Here is a 24,309-nt window from a genome sequence, read left to right on the forward strand (position 1 = left end):
CTGGCATTGCAAGGCTGGGTGTTTGTACTAGTTGCACACCAGGTTTCCATTTTCTAAAAGCAACACAAAGTAACTTCTGAATATTATTTTAATGAATAAATACAATTTATGACTTAGAAATCTGAAATGCTCCACACAGACATTTCATGGATAAAATGCGGGCACCATAATGTATTGATAATCAGTAACAGTAATTAGATTATACAAATGCCTAGACTTCCTGAGTGTGTCTTGCTTTCTGGAGTTCAATATTTACCAGCCAAATTACATTCATCCTTTAAGTCCTGAAATATGTTTAAACAGGCTGTGAAATATTTTGATCTCTGAACCTTTCTTTCTAGTGCAAAAGACCCCATACAAGATCTAAAGAGCACATAGATTTGTCCTAAGAGGTGTTTAGAGATTAAATGTACATGTATATACACAACCTCTCAAATTCTCTATTTCCCCAAACCTTCATTATTCAAATCAGGGCAAAAAGGTACAAGAGAATATTGGATTAAAACTTTCTCAGCTTGAGAGCATAGGTTGCAGCATTTTACACACTCAGACAAGAGTGATTGCTTGGTTTAAAAAGCAATCACAAGCAGGTTCAAAGGAAAATGCTACTTGCTCTTTCATCACTTAGAAAAGGAAAAATGCCTGTTAAAAAATATATGAAATTTCAGAAAACCCTCTAATCCTGAAGTGGTTTTAATAGAAAACTTAATTCCTATTGGACATAACTCTCGCCAGACAAGAAAATAGGGAAAATCTCTAACATCCACTGTTACTGATTTGTTCCCTTAGTTTAATTATTTTAAAAGCTGCTATTAATATAAATATTATACATAAATATGTGGCTGACTTCAGAAGTCAAAGTTAAAATATCTCCCTGTACACAAAAAAGGTCACACCTTTGCGAGCCATCCTTTGCACTTAGGCACAATATCATCACATCTTATTTTTCAATTACACTCTCCTTTGTTCTCCTTTTATCTGCTTTATTATGAGCAGCTGAATTACATATGCCTGAACTCCCATCTCAGGTATAAGCAGGAGCTGTTTTTCTTGGTGAATTAACCCTGTTTTTAATTTTGTGACTATTTTATGACACTGCAGGCCATTGCCAGCAAGTGAATTAAATGCTACTTTTAAAGACAGTGATTTTAACTTTTTTATCCTAAAAGATAAGTATGGAGTCACTATAATCAGATGTTTCTTGGATGCTGGATGTTAGATTCGTTCTTGGATTTATTGATGTCTCTCTGACCCATTTCGATGACAGTGGATAAGTCTATCTTGAAAAGAAAAATGCTCCTTTTTTCAGTGTAGATAGGTTCTGTAAAGAAGGTTCTCAGCCTTGTGAAGAATACCAGAGTAAGACTTAAATTAAGTTCTTGAGCTGCAATTAGTCCTTCCCTTGCAGTCACCTCTGCACAATGCTGGGCATTGTCCCTGCTGAAGAATCACCTGCACCATTTGGCTTTTGATTTAGAGTCTGTATCAGTTTATCCTGGTTGTGAGCCAGTTCTGGTGCACTGGGGACATTCCCAGCACATGCCATGGCTGAGATAGCACCCTTGGAAGGTCTCTGGTTAACATTCAGAAGAGGAAAAACAGAAGAACTGCTGGTGTTTGGTCACCAGCTTGTCTGATTGTATTTCTCAGCTGTTGAAGGATGGCAGGACCACAGGATGCCCTGGTTTCTCTTCTAAATCGTCAGTTTTTGGCTTTTTCCTGTTTGTGTTTATTAGTTGTCATACAGTGTGGGTGGCAGGTGAAGGGCACTCTTACGTTTGCTCCCTGTGTATATGAGAGATTGAGTTTTCTTCTTCCTGGCATTTGCAAAGGAAGTGTTGTCATCCTCAGTCAGGGAGAGGTAGGAGGCGATGCTTTCCCTCAGGCCATAGCTGAGGCAGGAGTCATCCATTGCTGCCAGCGTGCTTTTGGTATCTCCAGTCAACTCCAGCCTGTAAAAGAACAATATTTTGTTATCATTTCAGATACTTGGATTGAGCCTCTTAGGATAATATTAACAGTTGTTAAAATTAATAATGTTATTTTTGTTGTATAAAAACATTTCTGCCTCATAAATCATAATTCTGTCACTTAGCATTTCTCAAAAAAGCAGTATAACAGTAATATCTAAATATTTTTCTGACACTTGAAAAGGATATATCATCTATATTCTCTTCTTAATATGTAGGAAAAATGACGTCAGTACTGCACAAAATTTTCTTGCCTTCATAAGCACATGAATGCTTTGTGAAGGAAGAGTAGTGGAGGGAAATTTACTCTTCAAAAGTAAAAGGTGCTTTTGTTTCTGAGGGCGTTTGTTTCCTCAGCTTCTGAAACCTGACCTACTTTCTCTCGTGGCAGTTGTGATATTACAAATCTCATGAATTGGGCTGTGTGTTGAGAGAGACACAACAGGAAAGGTTTATTCTCATTCACTGCACCTGTGCTGCTTCCTGGGTGTGTGAAAAGGGGGAGCCACTTCTGCTGCCACAGCTCACCTGAGCACTGCACATCAGAGGGGATGGACCAGCAGGGTGGGTGGCACTGGGCTTTGGGACTCTGCCCCTTGGTGAAAGGACTCAGGAGTCCCAAAGGGACTGAACACATGGATAGCAGAAATTATTGAATGCCAACTATACTTTCTTTCTAAGTTAAACCTAGATTATCAGTTAGAGAGCTGGGCATTCAGTTTTCATGGGTTTGCTTGATGTGAGATTGTCCAAGCTTCAAAACTGCTTTCAGGAGATGGAAATAAATAGCTGTGTCTTGTGTGTTGCAAGTGCAAGTATGTGCATGGCTGGGAAACACCCCTGTTGTTTCTGGCAGCCTGTGTTATTTGTGGTACCTGTGAATGTTTCTCCAGTTGAAATTTTTATTCCTCATCACCACAGGAGGAACTGGATCCACCACGGTGTTGTTGTTAGTGCACTGGGTAAGACATGGTGTTGTAAGGACACAGCAGAGACCATCAGCAACTTCTGAACAGGAAAATGAATACACAGACAGTTAGTCTTTGCTTACTGTCTTCTTTCCCTGGTGCATGCTCAGATAAACAATTTTGGACTCAGCAGTAGAAGTCAAAAATTGTGTGTTCTTAGCAAGGACACAGTAACATAAGCTTAATTTTTTCCTTTCCTCATACCTTTGCCTTTTAATTTTTCATTGGGTATATTTCATACAGTACAAGTGAGGAACTGAGACACAGAAAGACAAAGTGACTTGCTCAAAGACTAGAAGGAATTCTGTGACTGAGCAGAAACTTAAACCCAGTTTTTCTGAGCCCTCAGTGAGTTCTGTTTTGCTTCCTATTGTCTCAGCCACGCAAACAGAGTGTAAAAAAGATCAGATTGGATTGTGTGCCTGCATACTCTTCTGTGGAACGAATCGAGGTTCATATGTTGCCTTCATCAGTGTTTCTGGGCTCTACCCTCTTCCTACTCCATTAGGAAGATCATAGATATTCTTCTGCCCAAGCAGAGAACATCCTGGTTAAATGCTGTGTTCTGTGACTCTGAGTCTTATTTCAGAGTGAGGTTCTGTATCTTCTCATGGTGAGGGATGGAGACCTAAATCTGACTATGTCTCCTCTTATACCTATAACTCAAGTACAAATGTTAATTTTTGCAAGTTTTGGGTTCTGCCCCAGCCCAGATTTTAGGCACTGATTGTTTTCTTCTTTCTAAATGGTGAAAGATGTCAACTAGTTAACATGTCAATACATATATATCTCCTGTCCAAATTCTTACTTCTCTATATCATTGGACTTGAACATTTCACTTGCTTGTTTTGAATGTCAATGACTTTTCTCCTCATTTTATCAGAGTACTCTTTGGCAGTCACACTTTTACCTGTGAAATACTTAGTTATGGTAACTTCACACTTTTAAAATTACAGAGCACCCATTGCTTGTTAAAGCACAGAACCTTTTGTTCTCTTGTAGCTTTTAGGCAATTAGTTTTTTGTAATTTCCTTCCTCATTTTAGAATGTTGCCATTATGATGCATGGTAACTGCAGCCACTTAATTGTGTCATTTGTCAAGTTACCTTTCTGACACAGGTTAAATTGCCGTAAATCTGAAAAACTATGAAAAAGGTGTCATCCACTGGACTGATATTAGTAACAGTGACAGCTGACTCTGCAATTGAGCTAACAGCTTGAGCCTCTTGATATAAGTTCTGCTGATAAATTCCTGCCATGCACTTCTTCTAAAGTGATAGGGAAGAAGCTTACAGCATTTCTGAAAATTTTCTACTGCAGATAAGGTTGTGTGCTGTAGTGGTTCTTTAAGAAAACATGAATAGACAACCTGGTGTTGCATGCCTTGAAGCAACATCTCCTGCCTGCCTAAATGGCAAATAAATGAATGGCAGACATCTCCATGTTGGCAAACAGAGTCAGACAGGAGTTGCAATCTGTCTCTGGAACCCACAACTATGGGTACATGGCTTCTGTACAGCTGAGCATTTTTGTACGCTCACACTTTGACTTTAGGTGTGCTGTTAGAGGGGCTGGGCATTCCTGAGCTGTGCTGACCTCCAAACTGCATTTGGAAATTCTCTAGGGAGCTGCTATAACCTGGTGTTTAGGTCAGTGTTATTGACCTGGCCATACACTATCCTACCCAATGTCATACCAAACACCAATGCAGGCAGAGCCTATCTGGCTTTATTTATCTCAGTTCTTGTACTGATTTCAGTTCTACTGTTAAAGGCAGCATATTTTTATTTAGGATGAAAAATGAAGTAAAATATATAAACCTGAACTTTTTCCATTCCTTGTTCTGTGATAGTATTTGCAAGTCTTAGGCAAAACTTCTTGTTCTGGACCTTTGACAGATAGTTTTATAGTTGCCAATGGAAAATATGTTTTTCCTGCACTTATTTTTACCTGAGTAGTGATTGACAAGGTCTTCAAGGCACTGGAAGGTTTGCCGTGGAGAGATGTAATACCAGTTATTTGGGAGGCGGAAGATCCTGTAATGCTTCACTTGCCTGTGCCTCACTGACAAGGAATACAACCCTGGAGAGACAGAACAACTAATTACACCACAGTGGGGCTGCAGTTCTGGTTGGCTATCTGTAGCAGAATAGAGTATCTGTAATATGTGGTGCCATGACTCAAAACATGTCAGAAACAGCTGAAAAAAACTTGAGTGGCCATCTCATATAGTACTTATTCTTTATATATGCATACATAAATGTAATAAAAGGTACAACATGGCCTGGGATTTTGGTTGAACTTAAATTTCTGGTGTGCTTTTCTTTTATTATTGCTGGCATGGGATTTTTTGAAATGGTGTAAAGGAAATTTACAGAAGTTGTTTGCATTCCACTGAATAAGGAGATGAGACTTCTGATTTACTCAGCTTTGAGTAATGAATTGAGCTGAGAGCTGATAATGCAGTCATGGCAGGAGATGGCTTCTTGGATTTTTCTGTTTCTTTGTTTAGAACTGTTCTGTAGCATTTATTGGCAAAGACTGAATGCCAGTCCTAAATTTCTTTGAATTTAGTAGAGATATTAAGAAAGTAATTGGCCTGTGGTATGCGAGAGATCAGAACAGATGATGTATTATTCCCTTTTATCTGTAGTATTGTAAAATTAGAATGTGTTCTGGTGCTTTGGAAAAGGAAGCCAGGGGAGACTTGTTCAGCCTGGAGAAGAGCAGACTGAGGGGAGCCCTTATTGCTGTGTTCAGCTCCCGCAGGAGGGGCAGCAGAGGGGCAGACACTGATCTCTTGCCTCTGGTGACCACGACAGGACCTGAGGGAATGGCCTGGAGCTGTGTCAGGGGAGGTTTAGGTTGGATATCAGGAAAAGGTTCTTCACCCAGAGGGTGTTTGGGCACTGGAACAGGCTCCCCAGGGCAGTGATCACAGCACCACACCTGACAGAGCTCACAAAGAGCTTGGACAATGCTCTCAGGGATATGGTGGGATTCTTGGAGTGGTCCTGTGCAGGGCAAGGAGTTGGACTCAGTGATCCCTGTAGGTCCCTTCCAACTCAGGACATTCTGTGATTCTATGTCCCCATTGAAGAAATTAAAATTATAAAGTTGGTACAGAATATTTCCCATGTAGCAAAAGAAGGAAAATAAAATTGAAAGCCAGTAATTTTTAAAATTAAATAAAAGATCTCCCTCGTTTATATACTAAACACACTTATCCACCACCCCCACTACTTGGTGTGCATTTTACAACTTCTTGAATCAATCTTTGTGGACCAAGGCAAAGCTGTGACTTTTCCTTCATTGAAACTCCCACTGCCTCATAAGGTTTGCATGCAACCAAAGTAAATAATAGTGTTTAAACAACTGTGTCTTGTTTGTGCTGATGCCCGTGGAACTTTCCGTGGCCATCAATAGCCCTGTTTCCAGTAGGTGACTGGTAAAGGCTGGCACACTGCACTGGGTGCCTTCACCTTCCCATTATGTACCTTCTCTGGTTTTGGACTGATCCATATGAAACAGGACAGAGAGTGAATTAAAGAGCTGTAAAACTGTTAATGCCTAAGATCAAGTGGGAAAAAATCTGTATTGTCTCACCTTTCCTAGTTTCACTCTCTCTGATCATGAAGGAGCCGACCTTGGTATTGGGTAGCTGTAGAAGTTCCTCTGCTTTTTCTCTTCCCAGCCCTTCAAATAACCAGCTGTGAAGCAGGAAAAAACAAATTCTGAAATTTGGACACCAGTGAGACAGTGAGCAGCATGTGGCTGTGAAAGTGCTGCATTAGCCAGGAAAAGTGACTGCAAAAATAACTGTGGCTTTCTATAGTTGTTCTCTCAACTACCATATTTCCCCAGTTTATGGAGAAAATTTTGCTGGTTTTGAGTTCCATTAACCTTTGTGAGGTTAAGAGAAGAATGAACTTATTAGGGAAAACAAAACCTTTTGAGCTGCTTTGATCTGTATTGCTGGGGACAGATTCATGTGGTATATTGGTGACATCTGTGGTATTAGTTAAGTCTCTCTTTTCATTTAAATCATATTTGCTAACCCCAAATTGTGTCATAAATAAACCCCAAATAAGTTACAAGTATTTTGCCTCTTCTAGGGAACAGTCCAACCATTTAAGTCGATGGACTTTGTGGATAAGGGAAAGTGGAATTAGCCCTGTAAATTTTCACCATAACTTGGTGCACTGCTGTGTTTTGCCACAACCAGTGTCTCACTATGCATCTGGGCTTGCTCAGCTGTTCTAGTTACTGGCTCTCTATTTTAAAGTTGTTCTCATGTGTTTGATCCACTCTGCTGCCACTGAAGTTTCAGACAGCAGCTTCCATTACCCCACATCAGTGCCCTGCCTTTGGGAAAGCATCGCTGTTTCAGGAGGATGTAAAAGCAGGTTAAGATTTAAGCACTTGCATAGTTCACAGTGACATTCACAGTTCATATCCTTAAAATTAAACAGGTATTAAAACATTTGCCAGAAAACTTTAAAGTCTGTGTTTTAATGTTGTTTTTTGTTTTTTCATGAGTGGTGTCTATGGCAACAAGAAATGTCTGAAATTTCCTTAGTTCTTCCAGTGAGAAAGTTTGCATTCTTGAAAGACTTATTAGCATTTCTATTTGTTCTTTTTGGCCTCTTTTCTGTGAGCAAACCTGGCTAAAATTTTACTCTATGTAAGTATTAAAAATCCATTCTAAATAGGCTCTCTTCATCAATGTCTTTAAGCTAGAGATCAGTCCATGCAACAGATATATATTAAATATCTTATATGTGATTTGAGATGGTTTTGGCTCTCTCCAACATTTAAAAGAAGGATTTTCCTTTTCATTTAGTCTAAATTTATATGTGAATTTGAGGTTCTAATTTTTCAAAAGATGAATTTTAGACTGTCAATAAATAAAATTTCTGCCTGTCAAGTCACTATTGGCATTTTTTGGACTAAGACTCTGAGTAATGAGAGGAGAATATGTAAAAATGTGATGTTAAAGGCTATGGAAATGCATTTACTTACCCATGATAAACCTTTGCTACATATTTTCCTGGAATATAGTTTTCTCGACCTGTTGTAAGGGAATGGACTCTCCACCAGCCTCCTTCACTGTGTGAAAGCAAGAGAAGGGATATTTTCAGATGTATTTTCAGAGCTTTGCATCATTTGGAAGTTAGTGAAGATATACAGATTAGCCTGCAACCTTCAGTGTGTGTCCTGAAACTATGTATTCAGAAAGGAACCCTGTTTGGTTTCATTTAGAGTAGTTCCCTTTCTAAACCTCCTTGAGAATTAAATTTGGGCACAGAAATAAGCTACATTTGTTCCATTTGAATTATGTAAGACATAAAATATTTTTCTGTAGTTGAAAGAAGAAGGATAAATACTCAGTGGTTAAACCATGCTGTGCTCTGCCTTCCCACAGCTAGACTTGTACTGGTGTCCAAAATATTCAGTTTACAGCTGAGTGTGTTGTGTCTGGACAGCCCTGTAAGTCCAGGGTAGAGGTTCCTGGGAAATGGAGCCTGTCTGCTTGGGAACAGGCTGTCAGTTCAACAGAGCCTGGTTTGTGGTTTGCTCTTTTCCTTGTCTTCCATGAGTTGCAGACCAGACTCCAATAAATAGAGCTTGTAGCTGAAGCTGCAGGTTTGTGTTTTCCCCAATACATCTCAAGATATTGCTGAGATATTGGCTTTGACTCTTGAATCCCTTCAAAAATACAGGGATGATGCAGAGCTTTACTTGTAGTGCAAGGATGCTGATGGGTTCTCTGCACCTTCACTTTAAGAGTTTGAATCCAAAGAACTGTGTCTTGTGTTTGAATGCTGCTTTTGTGGATGTTCATATAAATGCTCCCAAAATAATGTCTAGACTCAGATCAGAGTCTCAGTGTGTGTCAAAATAGCTGTGTTGAAATCACTTAGGTTAAATGTCATGAGCTATAGCTGCTGGGACCATGGTCCAGAATGTCTGTGCTGAGGGAAAAAGGGAAGTATCTACTTCTCAGAGCCAGAAAGTTCAGGGACCCAAATGTTTTGTATTTGGTTTTCCAGATGAAATGAATTTATCTATAAAAATTTTAGGTTATTTTTGTCCCTTCCCCACCCAGAACTCTCCTAGACAGAACCAAGAATTGAAATAAGAAAGAAAAAATCAAACTGAGAAATTAGTAATCTCTCTCCCTCCAAACTTTAATATTACTAACTCTGAAAAATCCTTCTGATGATTAAAAATCCCAAAGCAACATATCTCTCCTGGGGCAAGAGCTACAGAAATTATGTAGATTGGGGCAAATCTTGGAGTACATTTGACTTTACTGCCAGCCAAATACAGTTCATCTGTGCCTGACCAGTGTGGAGAGTGAGAAACTGTGCCAGTGGTGCTTATATAATTCTGCCAACCCAGAGCAGTCACAAATATCTGTGAGGAGTTGCATTTCCTATGGAGGTTCCATATGTCCTGTTCCTGGCAGGATGGCTGGGGCTGATTGCCACTACACATCACTGCTTTGGTGGGAGGCTGAAAAGCTGCTGTTGTAAAAGCAGTGCATGCTGCTGCTTATGCTGACTCCTCATCACTTGTGCTCTGGTCATGCAACACTACTCTTCTTTTTTTACTGTATTTTACTTCTTTGAGTGATTTCAGAAAAAAGAATGACAGTTTATGAGAAGGAAGAGTCTTCAGGAAAACAATTCCCACTGACAGCAGGACGTACCCCAGCAGGGGAGAACAGGACCTTCATCAGGACACTGTGGTTTGCATGGTGTTGGACTGTCTTGTCTTCTGTGAACAAGCTCATGATTCAAAATAAGAAGAAGAAAGCTCCCATCAAGGCTTGTTTTGGATCTAATGTATCCATCAGGAGAAGCTCTTGATCACTGCACAGCAGACAAACATGTCAAAAGCTTCTTCTGCCAAAGCCTATTCTTTTAGAAAGAAGCTGTTCCTGCAGTGGATGATACTTAGCAGCACATGTGTATGTAATTTGCCACAGATATAATTCCCATTGATATGGGAATAGGCAGTCCTGTGGTGGTGTGAGGGCTGTAGCTGATGAAATCTGAGAGTGAGGCTTTAAGCTGGAATTTCCAAGCAAAAGCAGTTGTTGTACCATGTCATGTATTTTCTGCAAACTGCAGCAAGGTTTATACTGCTAGAAGCTAGCAGAGAAGAATTCCCCTGGTTTAGAGGAGCTCTCCATCAGCAGAAAATTTATCTGGTGGTATTGTCTGAGTCTTGGGACCCTTAGGTTCAGGGAGGCAGAGAAAGCTGTGTCAGCAGAACACAAGTGCAGCCATTCTGGGTCAGCCCAAAGGGTCTGGGTCAGCCTGTGTCTTGTGACTGACAGAGGCCACTGCAGGTCATGGTGGCCTGGAGAAGAGTCTGAGAAATCATCAGTCATCTGTGATGCTTCTCATTTTGAGCAGTGTAAATAGTGGCTGTGGGGCTGAGTAACTTGCAGGAGGTCACTGTGTGCTGATACAAGCTGTGCCTAAAGGAACATCAGGGCTGCTGGCTTCTATTTTTCTGCACATGTGCTCATTCTTATGTCTGGCAATATTGCACTAGGTTATGGTCAGTCTGATCTGGTGCTCTTAAGCCTACTTACTTCTGGGGCTTAAATATTTTGAATGGAACTGGCTGAGAAATCTCTTTTTTTCCCCTCACTAAGAAAATGGAGAATCGATTAAAAAATACAAATACCAACCCCCCCCCCCCCCCGCAACACACACACACACTAGTTTTTTTGTTGGGTTTTTTGGTTCTTTGGTTTTTTTGACATTTGCCTTAAATTGGAAGGAAATTCTAAGATTTAATCATAAAGGAATTGTTAGATTAAAAAGGGTAAGAGAGAAAATGACAGACACGCTTGACATAAAGAAATTTAAAATGATTTTCCTTTTCTATGTGTGGGTTTTTACTCTGTTTTCCATTACATTTGGGGAATGCTGTCTCATAATTTTTCAGAGCAGAATTGCTCTTAGTCTTGTTTTAGAATAGAGTCTGAATCCATTTTGAGAAACCTAAGAGAAATCTATGGATCAAAGGACAGTCTGTAATCCCAGATCCTGAAACTACACAGAAATGTACACTATGGCTAAGCATCCTTCATTGAAAATTCTGAACTCAACTCATTTTGCTGGACTTCATCCAGTTTGGGCCAGGTGCATAAAACAGAGTTTTGCTTCAGATGTAATAAAACCCAATTTAAAAATAAATTGATCAACTTACTCTGATAGCACACGTAGTTTTTCCCCTACATGAAATATAGGTTGGCTTATGTCTGCTGAAGGATAGTCATAGAGAACAGCCAGGAAGTCACTCTCCTGACCTGTGAGAGAAGAAAGAAAATGTCACTTTAAACAAAGGTAGAGCTCTGAGACAAAAATGAATTTTTCTTTAAGTATGATAAATTCTATGTAGTAGGTCAAACAGGGAAAAAAATCTCTGAAATGTCACTTAATAAATGTAAGGAGCTAAAGAAGAGCCTATAAATTTATAAGAAGACTGTGAAGATACTAGAAATGAAAAAGGTCATGTGGTTAATTGTAAGCAACTAAATTTAGACCACTTTTTCTAGCAATTGCCATATTTAAAGGACATATTCAGTTTGAAACTAAAAAAATTAGTAATTCTTTATAGTATTAGGAAGTAACCCAGTTTGATTAATGCCACTGTCTCTAATTGCCTCCAGCTAAATTTTTGTAGCATTATATTTAAGAAAAGAAAGATGCATGTTGAATTATATCATAATTTTACACCACTGATACTTTTCAATGGTATGAAATCAGTTTAGATCAAGATCAATGAGAGTGTGGCCATTACTGCTCATTTCCATCACTTGTTTTATCCTTGATGATCAGCCACTGCACTTGGTTCTCACCATTGCATGGATATTGTATTAGAACTTCAGAGAAAGAAAACAGGCACAGGGGTGTTTAGGTTGAAACCATTGTACAATGGCAATTACAGAACTGAGGTCACCAAAGAGATGAGAAAACCTTTCACATCAGCTGGGATGAATCTGGGACTTGCACCCTGTGTAGGACATGTTCATTCTTTGGGTTTCTGAAGGATGGAGCACTTCACACAAGACTGGGACTATCAAACAGGGAATGCCCCTCATCCTGCTGGGATCTGTGGTGCCCAGTAAATGCTGACAGCTGGGGCACTCAGATATGTGTCATGCTGGGTGTTTTGGGCTCTTTGTCACAAGTCCTGGCAAGAGGGATTGTGCCATACACTGCCTGTGTTTCTCTGGAGCAGTTCCTCCCCTCCATGGCCTCACAGGGAGACAGAGCTTCCCTCTGCAGTGCTTGTTTGATCTCCACACTTCCCACTCTGTGCTGCCCAGCATGTGCAAAAATGGGTGTGAATTCAGGGTAGGAAAGAAAGAAATTAGAGAGATAGAAACGCTTCTGTATCTTGTTAATTTTTTCTCATTTAATATAGATTTGTTGCCAACTTCTCTTTAAGGAAGACAACTTTTGAGGGAAACCTAGGTGAAACACCCTGAAAGGATGCTGTATTTTTAGCTATATGTCTCAGGGCCTTAGTTCTCACAGAGATAAGGGTAAAAGGCTGAAGGAAACATGAAGAACAGAAACACAGCAGGTTACCCAGAGAAGCTCTGGATGCCCCATCCCTGGAAGTGTTCAAGGCCAGGTTGGATGGGATCTGAGCAACTTGATCTAGGGATGGCATCCCTGCCCATGGCAGTGAGAGTGGTACTAGATGGTCTTTAAGATCTCTTCCAACCTAAGCCATTCTATGATTATTTTGAGAGTGGGTTTAATATTGGTATTGCCATGATTTTCTAGGTTGATTAGTGTCACTGAATTAACAGGACTAGTCCAGTACAGCCAACCACTGTGATTAGTCTAATATAACCTATTAGACAGTTCAACCCTATTGAAGAAATTCTGTGCTAAGCCTTTGATGGCTTCCTTGTTCTGCACAGAAAATCTAGTAGCACTTTCCTGTCTATGAAGCTACTCAGTATCTGAGGCTAACACCACCTAAGCATTGGCACTGACCCTTTCTTTGACAAAACAAAGTCTTTATCCAGGAATACTAGAAGAAATAGAGACCAGAAGGTGCATTTTAAAAGTAGCAAAATGAGGATAAAGTGTCAACACGTTAATGCCTTTAATAGTGCTTTAAAAAAAAAAGTTTCTTTATAAATATTATATTATAATATTTATATATAATATTATAAATATTCTGCTTCCATAGTGAAAGAGTAGAAAATAAATGCTTTTCTGCTCTCCTTCTTGGTGTACTGGCCATTTGCATTTTGTTATGCATTGTGGGGTAGGTGACTTTTTGTCTACTCCAGCAAGACCTTTGCTTACACTCTCATATTTATATTAATTTTTGTTTCAGTTTTGCACGTTAATTTGTAGTTCTGAAAAGGAAGGAACATATCAGAGTGTTATCTTCCACATCAATGCAAATGTTACCTCTTAAACTACACACAGTTATATTAAAGCGTAAGGAAAGCAGTGAACCCCCTCCTTCTCCACTTTGTTTTGATTGGTATTTAAGTCAAACCTCACTGGGTTTTTTGGTCATGCAAAATACCCCACCACACTGTACAACATTTCACAGAACCCATAACAGCTCCTTGCAAACACAAAAGTCTGGAAACAGGAACTAAACAAATTACATGCTTTCTCCACACCTAAATTTCACAGTTATCTAATAGATTTGATCTGATGAGCTCCCCACACTTTCAAGGTGTAAAAGAAAAAAGATTTGCCTGAGTTTATCTAAGACAAACTCTCCTACCCAGTACCAGTGTAGGTTACATCTGAAATGGAACAACTCAAAAGTTAGAGTGGAAAGATCGAAGCACAATCTTTTCCGCTGCATCAGGTGTTAATTCTGGGTGTTTTTTTTAGGAGTAGGAAATGAATGTGAAATACATGCTAATTTTAGATGTCTTCACACCCCCATGTCTTGCAAAGTGTGAGACTGAATATTGTATCCTTCCAATTATTAATTGGGAATGGACTATGAAGCATTATTAAAGTAGGAAGAGCATAGGCAAAGCATCCAGATCCAGCTCATCACCCTCAAAAATCTGCTGTGCTGTGCAATGACGTGGTCCACGTCTGGAGTGGGAATGAACTATTTGGATTTCGGCTCCATGCATCATCCAGCTTTACTGGACAGTAGAAATGTTATGATTTATAGCATGGGGTGCACCAGGGAGGGTGAAGGAGGGCACTCAAGTGCATCTGGGAAACTGTACAGCACTGCAAGGTGTGGCTGCAGAGTCACACTTTGGTACCCAAGCTAGATCTAAACCAGCCAGCTTGGGAACTGAGAGTTGTGCAGGTGCAGCCCAAAAGGATTAACCCTTGATTCAGGGTCCCAGAGGAGGACAGAGAGGGGCTCACAACCCTTGATGACCCCTTGCTGTTCTGCTGACTCTGTCATCAGTCCCTGGGTTGAGCCAGGAATGCGTGTACAATGTGCTGGCAGATGGGGTGCAGTTATCTTAGGGGTCCAAATGCCTGCTAGGGAAATGCAGGTTATACACTGTTCTCTTTCTCAGGGCCAAGACTGGCACACTGGTGGTGAGGAAAGCACAAGGTTTTACTTTCAGTGCAAATTCAGGCAGCATCAGGGGCTCATAAGTGTCTGATGAACACTTCAGATCAGGTCTGCGGACTGCAGTTACCTTTTTTTCTTCCCCCTTTTTGTTGGGAACTCTTTCCTTTCATTCTTTCCCTTCTGTTTCTGTGCTTCATGTTATTGTGTCACTGAAATGAGCCAATGTCAAACCTCCTATAACTATTTCAACTATTGAAAGTCTGTGGATCGCATCCTCCACCTCAGTTAAATCAAGTCTGTTCCTGGCCTGGTGGAAATCTGTGTTTTGTGGTGTGATTGGGAGTTTAATCTACTCAGGAAGGCAAACACATACAAACTCACTGGATGAACCCCAACACACACTTTGGTACCAGGTTCATTTTTAGAAGCCTTTTTTCATTGGATTTGGATGACAGTACTGAGTTTGTACCCCAGCTTTCATCAGCAACATCTTATGAAAGATACTGGTCTGGCCCAGACTAAGAGATGGGTGGATCCAAAGAGCTATTCAGGCTGATAAATCCTAAAATCACAGAATAGTTTGAGTTGGAAGGGAGCTCTAAAGTCATCTAGTCCAACCCTCTGAAATGAGTGGGGACATCTTCAACTAGATCCAGTTGCTCAGAGCCCTGACCTTCCTGACCTTGAAAGTTCCTAGAGGTGGTGCATCTGCCACCTCTCTGTGCAACCTGGTCTGGTGTTGCACCACACCCATTACAAAAATTTTCTTCCTTGTATCTAGTCTAAATCTACCCTATCTTAGTTTAAAACCATTTGCTGTATCACAACAAGCCCTACTAAAAAGTCACCCCCATCTTTCCTATAAGCCCTCTCTAAGTATTGAGAACTGCAATAAGGTCTCCCTGGAGCCTTCTCTTCTCCAGGCTGAATAACCCAAACTCTCAACATTTTCTCATAGGAGAGTATTCCATCACTGTTCATTTTTGTGACAAACCCCCTGCCTTTGGATGATTAAACACGTGTATATGGTGCAATTTCATCTGTGAGAGTGTCTGAAACATCCCTACAGCCTTGGCAGATGCCACTGCAACTACAGGAGATTTGTTCTTCCCCAGGTGGTAGCAGGAGGTCAGGTAGAACTAGCAATACCCTTTTCCAGATGTGCTAGATGTGTAGGACAGTCCAAGCAGATTGAGTCCTGAATTCCTAAACAGATATTTTCCCCTTGTAACCACTGTGCTATCAATGTTTGCAGAGTTATCTTTTGGGGGTTTGTTTTATTTCCATCACAGAAAGGGTTGCAGTTGTTTTTAGCCTTGCTAAATCCTGACTTCTAGCATGTGCAGGACCATACAAACTTGGTCACAGGCATGGCCTGCTCATCAGCAAGGTGCTGCTTTGAGGGAGTGCATGTCTCTGTTTTGGTGTTTATATGTGGTATTTGTGTCAACAGTTGTTGGGACTACCAACATAAGGCACTCTTCTTTACCAAAAAAAAAAAAAAAAAGCAATATGCTGAGTAGTTTCTGTTAGCGCTCAGGGCTGCCAGGCTGCCCATCTCAGTGAGTTCCTAACCAAGAGCAGGGCTGGGTTTCCTTGCAGCAAAAATGAAACCATGCTGACTTCCTAGCCTCATAATAATGAGCAGCTCAATCGGAAAATCTTTCTTGGAAAAAACCCCAAAATTAAAAAACAAACCAACAAAAAAACAACAAAGCCTACTTTAAAAAACCCACCCCAAACCCAAAGGAAAAAAGCCAAAATAGCTTTCTCCTTTTCACCTTTGAGGAGTGATTTATCGCAGCTCTTGTGCCAGCTGCCTGTATTAGTGCACCTTGAGGGCGGAGGCTCTACTGCCTCTCCACCCACTCACTCACAGTTTGTAGTAGCTGATCACCAAATCCCTCTTCCTTCCCCCTCCAATGCATGACCTCTACCAGCCTACAGAGGTGGCAGGGAGGGATTTTCAACCTGATTTATTCATGTGTGGATGCAGAGGGCAGATGTGTTATATTCTTCTTTGGCAGCTTGCCCTGTGCCTTTATGGATAAATCTGGTGACAGGTTGGCTGTGTGCTACTTTTAATGCAATTATCTGACAGTGGGTGGACCTGAGGTTCAGCGCAATACATCATTAAAACTTTCGACCTTAAATGAAGGAACCCCAAATTTCAAGAATAAATTTGTATAAAATATCACATGCAATTACGTCAAAACACAACATTCCTGGTTTCTAAAGTAGCATTTCTGTGCTTTCTGATTTGGAAGGAACGTCTTTCAAGGAGCACCAGCAAATAATATGTTTAACATTCAGGGGTTTTTAATTAAAGTGCTTCTTGGAAAATGAGCTAAAACGTGGCTAAATATAGGCACAGTCTGGTGGATCCCCTCCTTCTCCCACAGCAGCCATGCACTTGCCTGCTCTTGTCAGGAGGGTGAAGAAAGACACATGGCTGAGTCTATCATATATGATATATGAACATCTTTTTCTCTGGAAAGGAATGAAGTGAGTGCTTACCCGTTTGGCTCGGCGCGTTTGTTTCCTCGGATGCTCTCGGAGTTTTCACAGTATTTCCCATCGTGCTCGCTAATTCTGTCAAAGTTCTTCGGAACTAAATCAAAGCAGACATTGAAATTTAACATCACAACAACACCTGCTGTGCTAACAGATGAGAAATGACCTCGTTTGGGCGTCTCCAATTTCGTACAGTTTTGCTTTTGAGATCTCTGGTGTCAAATTCATGCAAGAGTTTTACATACTTGCTAAACTCTCACCACTTCTGTGCTTTTATCAGGGGAGCAGCAGAAAACCACAGCTAGGGAAGTTGCTCAGAAGAACATGATGCAGTAAAAGTTTCCATTACCAGTACCTCAGCACAATAGGAAGTAACAGCAGGGCTGTGCTCATATGGGCATCTCGTATACAGAATGTTTTTTCAGCATTTGGAGTTCTGAGGCTGCAAAGGATCTAATTAGACTGATGTCCCTGGTTTTCAGCACTGTGTGTATATTATGTTGTTTTAGTACTGAACACAAAGAACAGAACTTGATAGGTTTGGGCTTTTTTTCTGATGCAATTGTGCCCTCAGTGAACGTGGGCAACTTTTTTTTTTAAAGTAACACCTTGCCTAAAAAAATGTTTGATTTCAAATCAGTCCTCCTGCATCAAGCTAGCAGTGCAAATTTTTCAGATACCTGTCTTAAAGTTTTGGTGGATGTATAAGAAACAGTATCAGACAATTGCAGAACTAATGAGGGGAACAGTTCCTTCTCATAGCTTTGCTGCAGCCATCCTAATTCTCTCTGACAGAAAACAGAGAGATAAATATTTTCAATGTGGAAGATGTATCACGCCATGGTGTTTTTTCAGAAGACAAAAACCATATCTTTTTAAAAACTGTACATTAAAGCAAAACAACACCACCAGCTGACGCGTAATTATTTTTAAAAATATATTTCTGACCATTGCCCTGTGAAAATGATAACAGGTACTCTAGCAGCATTATGTGGGTATTCTGCACCTTGTGGCCTTTTCTAGCTTAAATATGTCAAAGGTGGTTACTGACTTTGGTGTGCTGCTCTTCACTTACACGTGATAGAACCTGATGAGGGTCAGGTGGAGAGATGTCCAACCTGAGAAGGAAAACTGCTGACATCAGCAAGACTTTATTGCTAATTGTCTTTTGGAATAAGATTGGCAGAATTTCAGTATGTTGATTAATACCATAAATTTTTAACGTCTTACAGGCAGTTTAGGAAGACATCCCACGGAATAAAATGCCATTCAAAGGAAAGAAAATTCATCCCTTATCGAATGCAAGGAGCTCAGTGCTAGAACAGATGGTAGTGCACAGTTTGACTCCACCTCATCTGCTTCCCAAGCTTCTTAGTGCTGCTTCCAAAGGCTCTTTGCTAGAATTCTCTATTTCACTGGCCAAATGGCACATTACCCCTTCACTGTATGCACTCAGAGCTGGCTTGTGGCACATCTGGAGGGTGCAGCTGTGCCAATGTCTTTTTGACAAATATCTGAAACCCACTTGCACATGAACAAAAATGTGTTGCCCAATAGGAGAAGCTGAGTAAAGCAGCACCCTTAAATTTAAATAAACTACTTGGGTATTCTCGTTTTAAAAAAAAGGTCTATTGATAGAAAACAAAACAAAAAAATATCTTTCTCCATGTAAATGCATCTAAATTTCTAAACCTGAAACCAGAATTCACTTTAACAGGCAATGTCTGCTTTCAAGATCATAATTTTCTGATCTAATTATGAGTATTTTTCTGCAAGACCCAATTTTAAGTTGTTGAACATTTTTCTTATTTGTATCCCATAAAGAGCAAGAGACAAACCCATAGGGGTAGTGCAGCCATTATTTTGGCTACAGATATTATAGATGTTCATGGCTCATTTTCAAATTAGCCTGAAAAATTTCCTGGGCACAGCAACAGAGAGCTCAACAGGACTGAAAATGTCAGCCAGGAGAATGAGATAAATACCTGGACTGATAATCTCTGCTGAGCTCTGTGCTTTAGTAGATGCATTTTTGCAGTTATTTAAAAGGGTAGCTCAAATCTTGCTCAGTGTACAGAATCTAAGCTGCAGTTACCAAAAATGTTGTGCAATCCCAGGTAGATGACAAGAATGGCAGCATAAACACCTTATGTCCATCTATAATTTTGACACAGGAAATTGATATTTAGATAAGAATTGCTTGGATTTTGAGTACCAAAAGTCCAGGAAAAAAAATAAAAAATAAAAACAAAAAAGAGTCCTACCTCTAAGTACCACTTTATTCAGGGTTTTGTTATTTGAGGGCAAGGAGAGCAAGCCATCCTACGGTGTCAGACTTGTGACCAGTGGCCTTTTTATTACTCCTAACTTCAGGTGTGCCTGAGTCTCATTGGAAAGGGAAACATAGCATTTGTGCATGGTGGAAAGACTTCTGAAAATCTTACTTCAGGCTTTCAATCTTTCCAAAAAGCATGGCACATTTCACCAAGGCATTTACATGGTGTTTAGGATCTAATCTCTAAATCTTGCTTTAGAAATACATGTAGTGTTTCTACAGGGCTGCTTATCTGTAATTTGCAGTTAAACCACAGTCAAGTCCAGAGGGATTAAACACTGGACAACAGGCAAGTTCCTACTTTGTATTTTGCAGAGCACAGCCTGATTCCTTTCTTCCACACCAGAGGTCCTTTGAGAACAGCATCCCATTATTGACCTGTGAAGTCATCAGGGCACAACATGCAGCTCCATGCTGCTGCCTTAGATGTGGAAGAATGTGACTTGTGGAAAATGCAAACGTTGTGAGGCACTTTCCGTGCAGAGAAGAGCAGTGACGTCCTGGGCTTTGCCGTCATGAACGTGGCAGTTTGCTCTTTCTCACTGCATTTTCCGTGCTCTTTTACTGGCACTGCCCTTGGTGGCAAAAAGTCGTGAAAGGAACAGAGAGTTCAAGGTGCTCTCCAGATTCATGGCAGAAGTGCTCAGTAAAAATAAAATTAAAAATGAAAAGCTCTGAGCCTTGCTGTTAATTCACTTAACCAAAGGGACTGAAAGGAAAATGAGACATCAGCCTAGGTTTTACTGCTAAAGACACTTGTCTTTATGCACAGGGGCAGAGCGAGGGTTCCTATAGTCCAGTCAAAGGTGGTGGAGTAAATCTTCTGAGGTATGACTCAACCTTCAGATATTGAAAATGGGACACAGAAGTTTTGTTTTAAATAGGGCAGGCAAAAATTGTTTCTTCTTGTTTGTTGGCAATGGCACATCACTGTTTTGAGAGTAAAAATGTACAAATTAGTATCACTGTTTCTAGAGTAAAAATGTACAAATTGGTCGTATTTCTGAAACAATGGTGTGCTTTACTCTCAAGTGAATGATAGAATCTGATGGCTTAAGTTGCTTGGGCTTGTGTTGAGTTTTTGTCAGCACAATACAAATCCATTCCATTGCTGCATGACAAATTCTTGTGTGGTTTTCTATAATATTGAGACACTCTGCAAAACTAGACTTACTGGAAGCTTTAAAGAGCTCATGAACCAATTATTTTCATTGAAACCAACAGAAGAATACTAACAGTTTTATAGATTATAATCTTCTGAAATAGAAAATTTGCTAGAGGCACTGCATCTCACTCATTCTTATTGAAACATAGAATAATTTGGTTTGGAAGGGACATTTTTAGGCCACTCAGTCCAACCCTCCCTCCTTGGACAGGGACATTTGCAATTAGATCAGGTTGCTCAGAGCCCTGTCCAACCTGGCTTTGAATGTTTACAAGGATGGAGTATTTAGCATCTCTCTGAGTAACCTGTGTTTCACCCCCCTCATTGTAAAAACTTTGTTCCTTATATCTAAACTTGATGGCAGAGTTTGGGATACCAGTAGAAGTGCCATCCTTCTGTCACAGAAGCAGGTAATTATGCCAGATCCAAAGAAAATAATTCCCTGAGGGTGATGCAGGAAGATCTAAAGAGAAATGATAGACTCTAAACTCACTGTGTCTTATCTGCCCCAAACCCTTCATGGAGTGCAGCTGGTGTTGAGCTCAGAGGAACCGCTGGGCTGCTGGGAACCAAAATCTACCTACAGCCCTCCTGCTCACCAGCCACCTCCTCAGGCTTGCACGAAAATTTGGTTTTTAACCATTAAGATCATGTTTACAGTGTTCCAAGCTTTGGTTTTTCCTTCTCTCCCCTTTCCACTTGTGCACAATGTCCAAGGAAAGGTGTTTGCACACACAGCTATTAGGGCTTAGGGATCTTTGCTGCCAAAAGGAATGTGAGGAAACATCCACAGTCCTGCTTTATGTCCTATTTATCAGAACTCTCAGCAGATATGAATTCTTCACCTTCAAGACTGGAATCCCACTGACCTACATCGTGTGACCCCAAAACCTGTGGTACAATTTTCCCCTTCCGTTCCTGTGTGCAGCACATGTAGCAGTAACTTCCTCTTGCAGAATTTGTTCCCTGAGAAAACATTCTTCTGCAGCAGTTTTATAGCATGGAACACAAGAAATTCTGCTACTTGGTGAGAACTTTCTCAAAGTTATATTTAATATGATTGAGAATTAGTTAATATAAAGAAATGAAAGTAATAAGAGGAATAAAAAGGCAAGATAGGCACATGAATAGAGCCCTCCTACAAGGAATACTGTAGACTAGCAAAATTAGAACATTTATCATTCTTGAGATGCTATACGGTATTTTATTTTTGTTTCCTGATATTCATATCTATATTGCCAAGGTGTGAAAATTCCATTCTCAATAAAGTTTACAGGTAATATCTGAATCTCATTTAGCTTGAAAATTAAAGCACTGGCATCCTGTTATTTTTAATGTGGGGAAAGAAAAAGCAAAACAACATAGATTTCAGAAACTGGTTTTTTTTTTTTTTTTTTTGGCAAATTTCCCTTAATTTATCATTAATCAAAATGAGCATCCTTTAAGCTTTGAGGCAGTTGTACCTTTGCACTCAGAAAGAATAACATAATACTCTCATCAAAGTAATTCATAGACACATGCAAACATGAAACAACACAGAAATACCACACTATGCACACTTCTAACACTTTGAATAAAAAGCCCACTAATCTGTGGGCTCATATTTTGGTTATAGTGAAATGCAGTTTGCTTTAGCATAAGGTCTAAGGCATCTATCTGACTCTTAGGTTTCAGTAGAATTATCCTTGTCCTGTCTGTCTTTTAATACCACTCCTGATGAAAAGGATCGAGGCAGGCTCTTCTATTTCTGCCTTTGGTGGTACTTAAAATCCACGTCTGAATACTGTCATTGTTAATGAAATAGAACACCCTTGTATATAAATAAAATGGAAACATTTGGTCTCGTACGCAGATAATGTAAAATATATCACAGCAGTGATTACCTTTAAATGCTAGGCATGGCATTCCAGGTTGCAGTATTTCTGAAAAAAGCCGTAGTCATAGTACTGCTCTCATGCTGCCAGCAAGGTTTAGCTGATCAAGTCGAGGAGCAGCCGGTCGAATGAGTGTGTTGTGAAGTTCACGCTGTCATGTAGAGCAGCATTTGCCAAACAGGCCACATACTTCCTCTCTGAGAAATAAGGAAGGCTCAAAGTGTTTGCAACAGATGAGGTTCCTGTTGCAAGTCACTACTGAAGGCACATTTTATCTATGGGCTGAGAAAAACAGGGAGGTTTTCAATGTATTGCATCAGGGCTGGTTTCAGCAGATATAAAAAATGAGGGAAACAACCCAGTTTACATTACTTACACAGAAAGGGTTTATGTTTTTTTCTTCTTCTTACGAATTTATTTATCCAGTAATGCTCATTCCACAACTGTTTTCTTTTATGCAGTTTTGCTATTTTTTTTCCCTGACAGACAGGAAGAGGCACAAAACATTTTTTTCTCTCTTATTGAGTCTGAATAGGAATGCAGCCTTGGCTTTATGCTTCACTCAGTACCCCAAAATACCTCTGTCTGCAAATAACTGAAGCTTTAGATCAGCAATAAAGAAATATGGATTGAAAGCCAGTCTGTGAAGCCCATTTTCACATTAGCTGTAGAAAGTGCAGAAGCCTCAGGACCTTCCTTATCTCAACATCTGAGATGGAGCAGCCTGTTAGATAACCTGACTAAAGACATTGAGGAATGTTGTGCTGTGGATATGAATATGGAAGTCAAAGGGATTTATTAAGGTTTGCCCTTTGCTTTTATAATCAAGATGGGATCTGAAAAACTCATATCCCTAACATTGTATAGGAAAATATTAAAAAACCCTTGACAAACTCAAAGAAAACAAAATAACCCAACAAGCCCAAGCAGATTTCCTACTTCACACCAGAGTAGCTCCAAGTAGGTGTTTATATGGGAGTTGTTGATTATCTGTTATTGAAACCAGGAAACAATGATCAAATCCACAAAACTGTGCCAAAAAATTGGCAATTTGGTATTTCCAGGAGAATATTCTCTCTCTTTGATGGGCTGTACCAGCAGTCCACAGTTTGAAGGGACAGGAAAGCACTAGGGAGATTGATAAGCTAATCAGTCTATAGCACAGCTCCATGATTACCCTGGCCAGTTATGGTTTGGTTGTTTAGGACCTTCTTGCTTTCTTCAAATCACAAGGATGTGACATGCGTGCCCATTGATGGAATTCACTGAATTGATGAACAGTGTTTCTGGAATTACTAAAATATCATGGATTAGGGGTTGCCTGCATGTGGGAATAGACAGAGGCAGAGCCTTTTCCTGATCCGTCTCACCACCCTCTGCCTTAGGCTGCCTCTGACCATCTTTGTGCCTTTACAAGCAGTAAGGTTACATCCTGAGAATGGGACAGGTCTCAGACTGAGCAGGAGAAATTGGTCATGCTTGAGGAGAGGCTGGACTTGCTTGATAGAACATGGTCTGCTGGAAACAGTAAATCTCAGACACTGTTTGTACCGTGGAGGAACAGATGAGTTTGCAGTGGAGGGTCCTAGACAGAATTCTCCATTTCCATGTCATTTCTGCCTGTTGCTGGTGGCTGGCTGCTCTCGTGCAATGATGACAGCTGATTTACCCTTTCAGTGCATTCAGCTAATACCTTGTTTCAAATAGGATAATTGATAAGGTAGTGTTTACATCTAAACGGAAGAAAGTGCTTGTATGAATTAAGTGGGGCTTTATATGTCATCTTAGAAATATTCATATCCTGTTATTCAAGTCACTAACCTGACACAGGCACTCTGTGAGTCACTCATGAGAGGAACATTGTCCTTGCAGGGCTGCCTCTGATGTCAGCAAAGAGGGGTTTGCAAAGGCTGATTTATGA

The 24,309-nt window shown here is 40.2% G+C and overlaps 2 protein-coding genes across 2 annotated transcripts in view; one reads left to right on the forward strand and one right to left on the reverse strand.

The window, feature by feature from the left end:
• TG (thyroglobulin) overlaps window positions 1-24,309 on the forward strand; it is a 146,596-nt gene that overhangs the window by 85,899 nt on the left and 36,388 nt on the right. The gene's annotated exons all lie outside the window — the stretch shown is intronic.
• SLA (Src like adaptor) lies at window positions 71-22,661 on the reverse strand. The gene is made up of 8 exons (XM_033076996.1): window positions 22,398-22,661; window positions 17,018-17,111; window positions 11,171-11,270; window positions 7,961-8,047; window positions 6,545-6,648; window positions 4,889-5,020; window positions 2,846-2,978; window positions 71-1,952 (listed from the first exon to the last, which is right to left on the reverse strand). Exons 2-8 carry the CDS (start codon window positions 17,076-17,078, stop codon window positions 1,733-1,735), a joined length of 837 nt encoding a protein of 278 aa, XP_032932887.1. The 5' UTR covers window positions 17,079-17,111; window positions 22,398-22,661; the 3' UTR covers window positions 71-1,732.

Source organism: Catharus ustulatus, chromosome 1 (genome assembly GCF_009819885.2).
Source record: "Catharus ustulatus isolate bCatUst1 chromosome 1, bCatUst1.pri.v2, whole genome shotgun sequence".
In the NCBI taxonomy this organism is placed as follows: domain Eukaryota; kingdom Metazoa; phylum Chordata; class Aves; order Passeriformes; family Turdidae; genus Catharus; species Catharus ustulatus.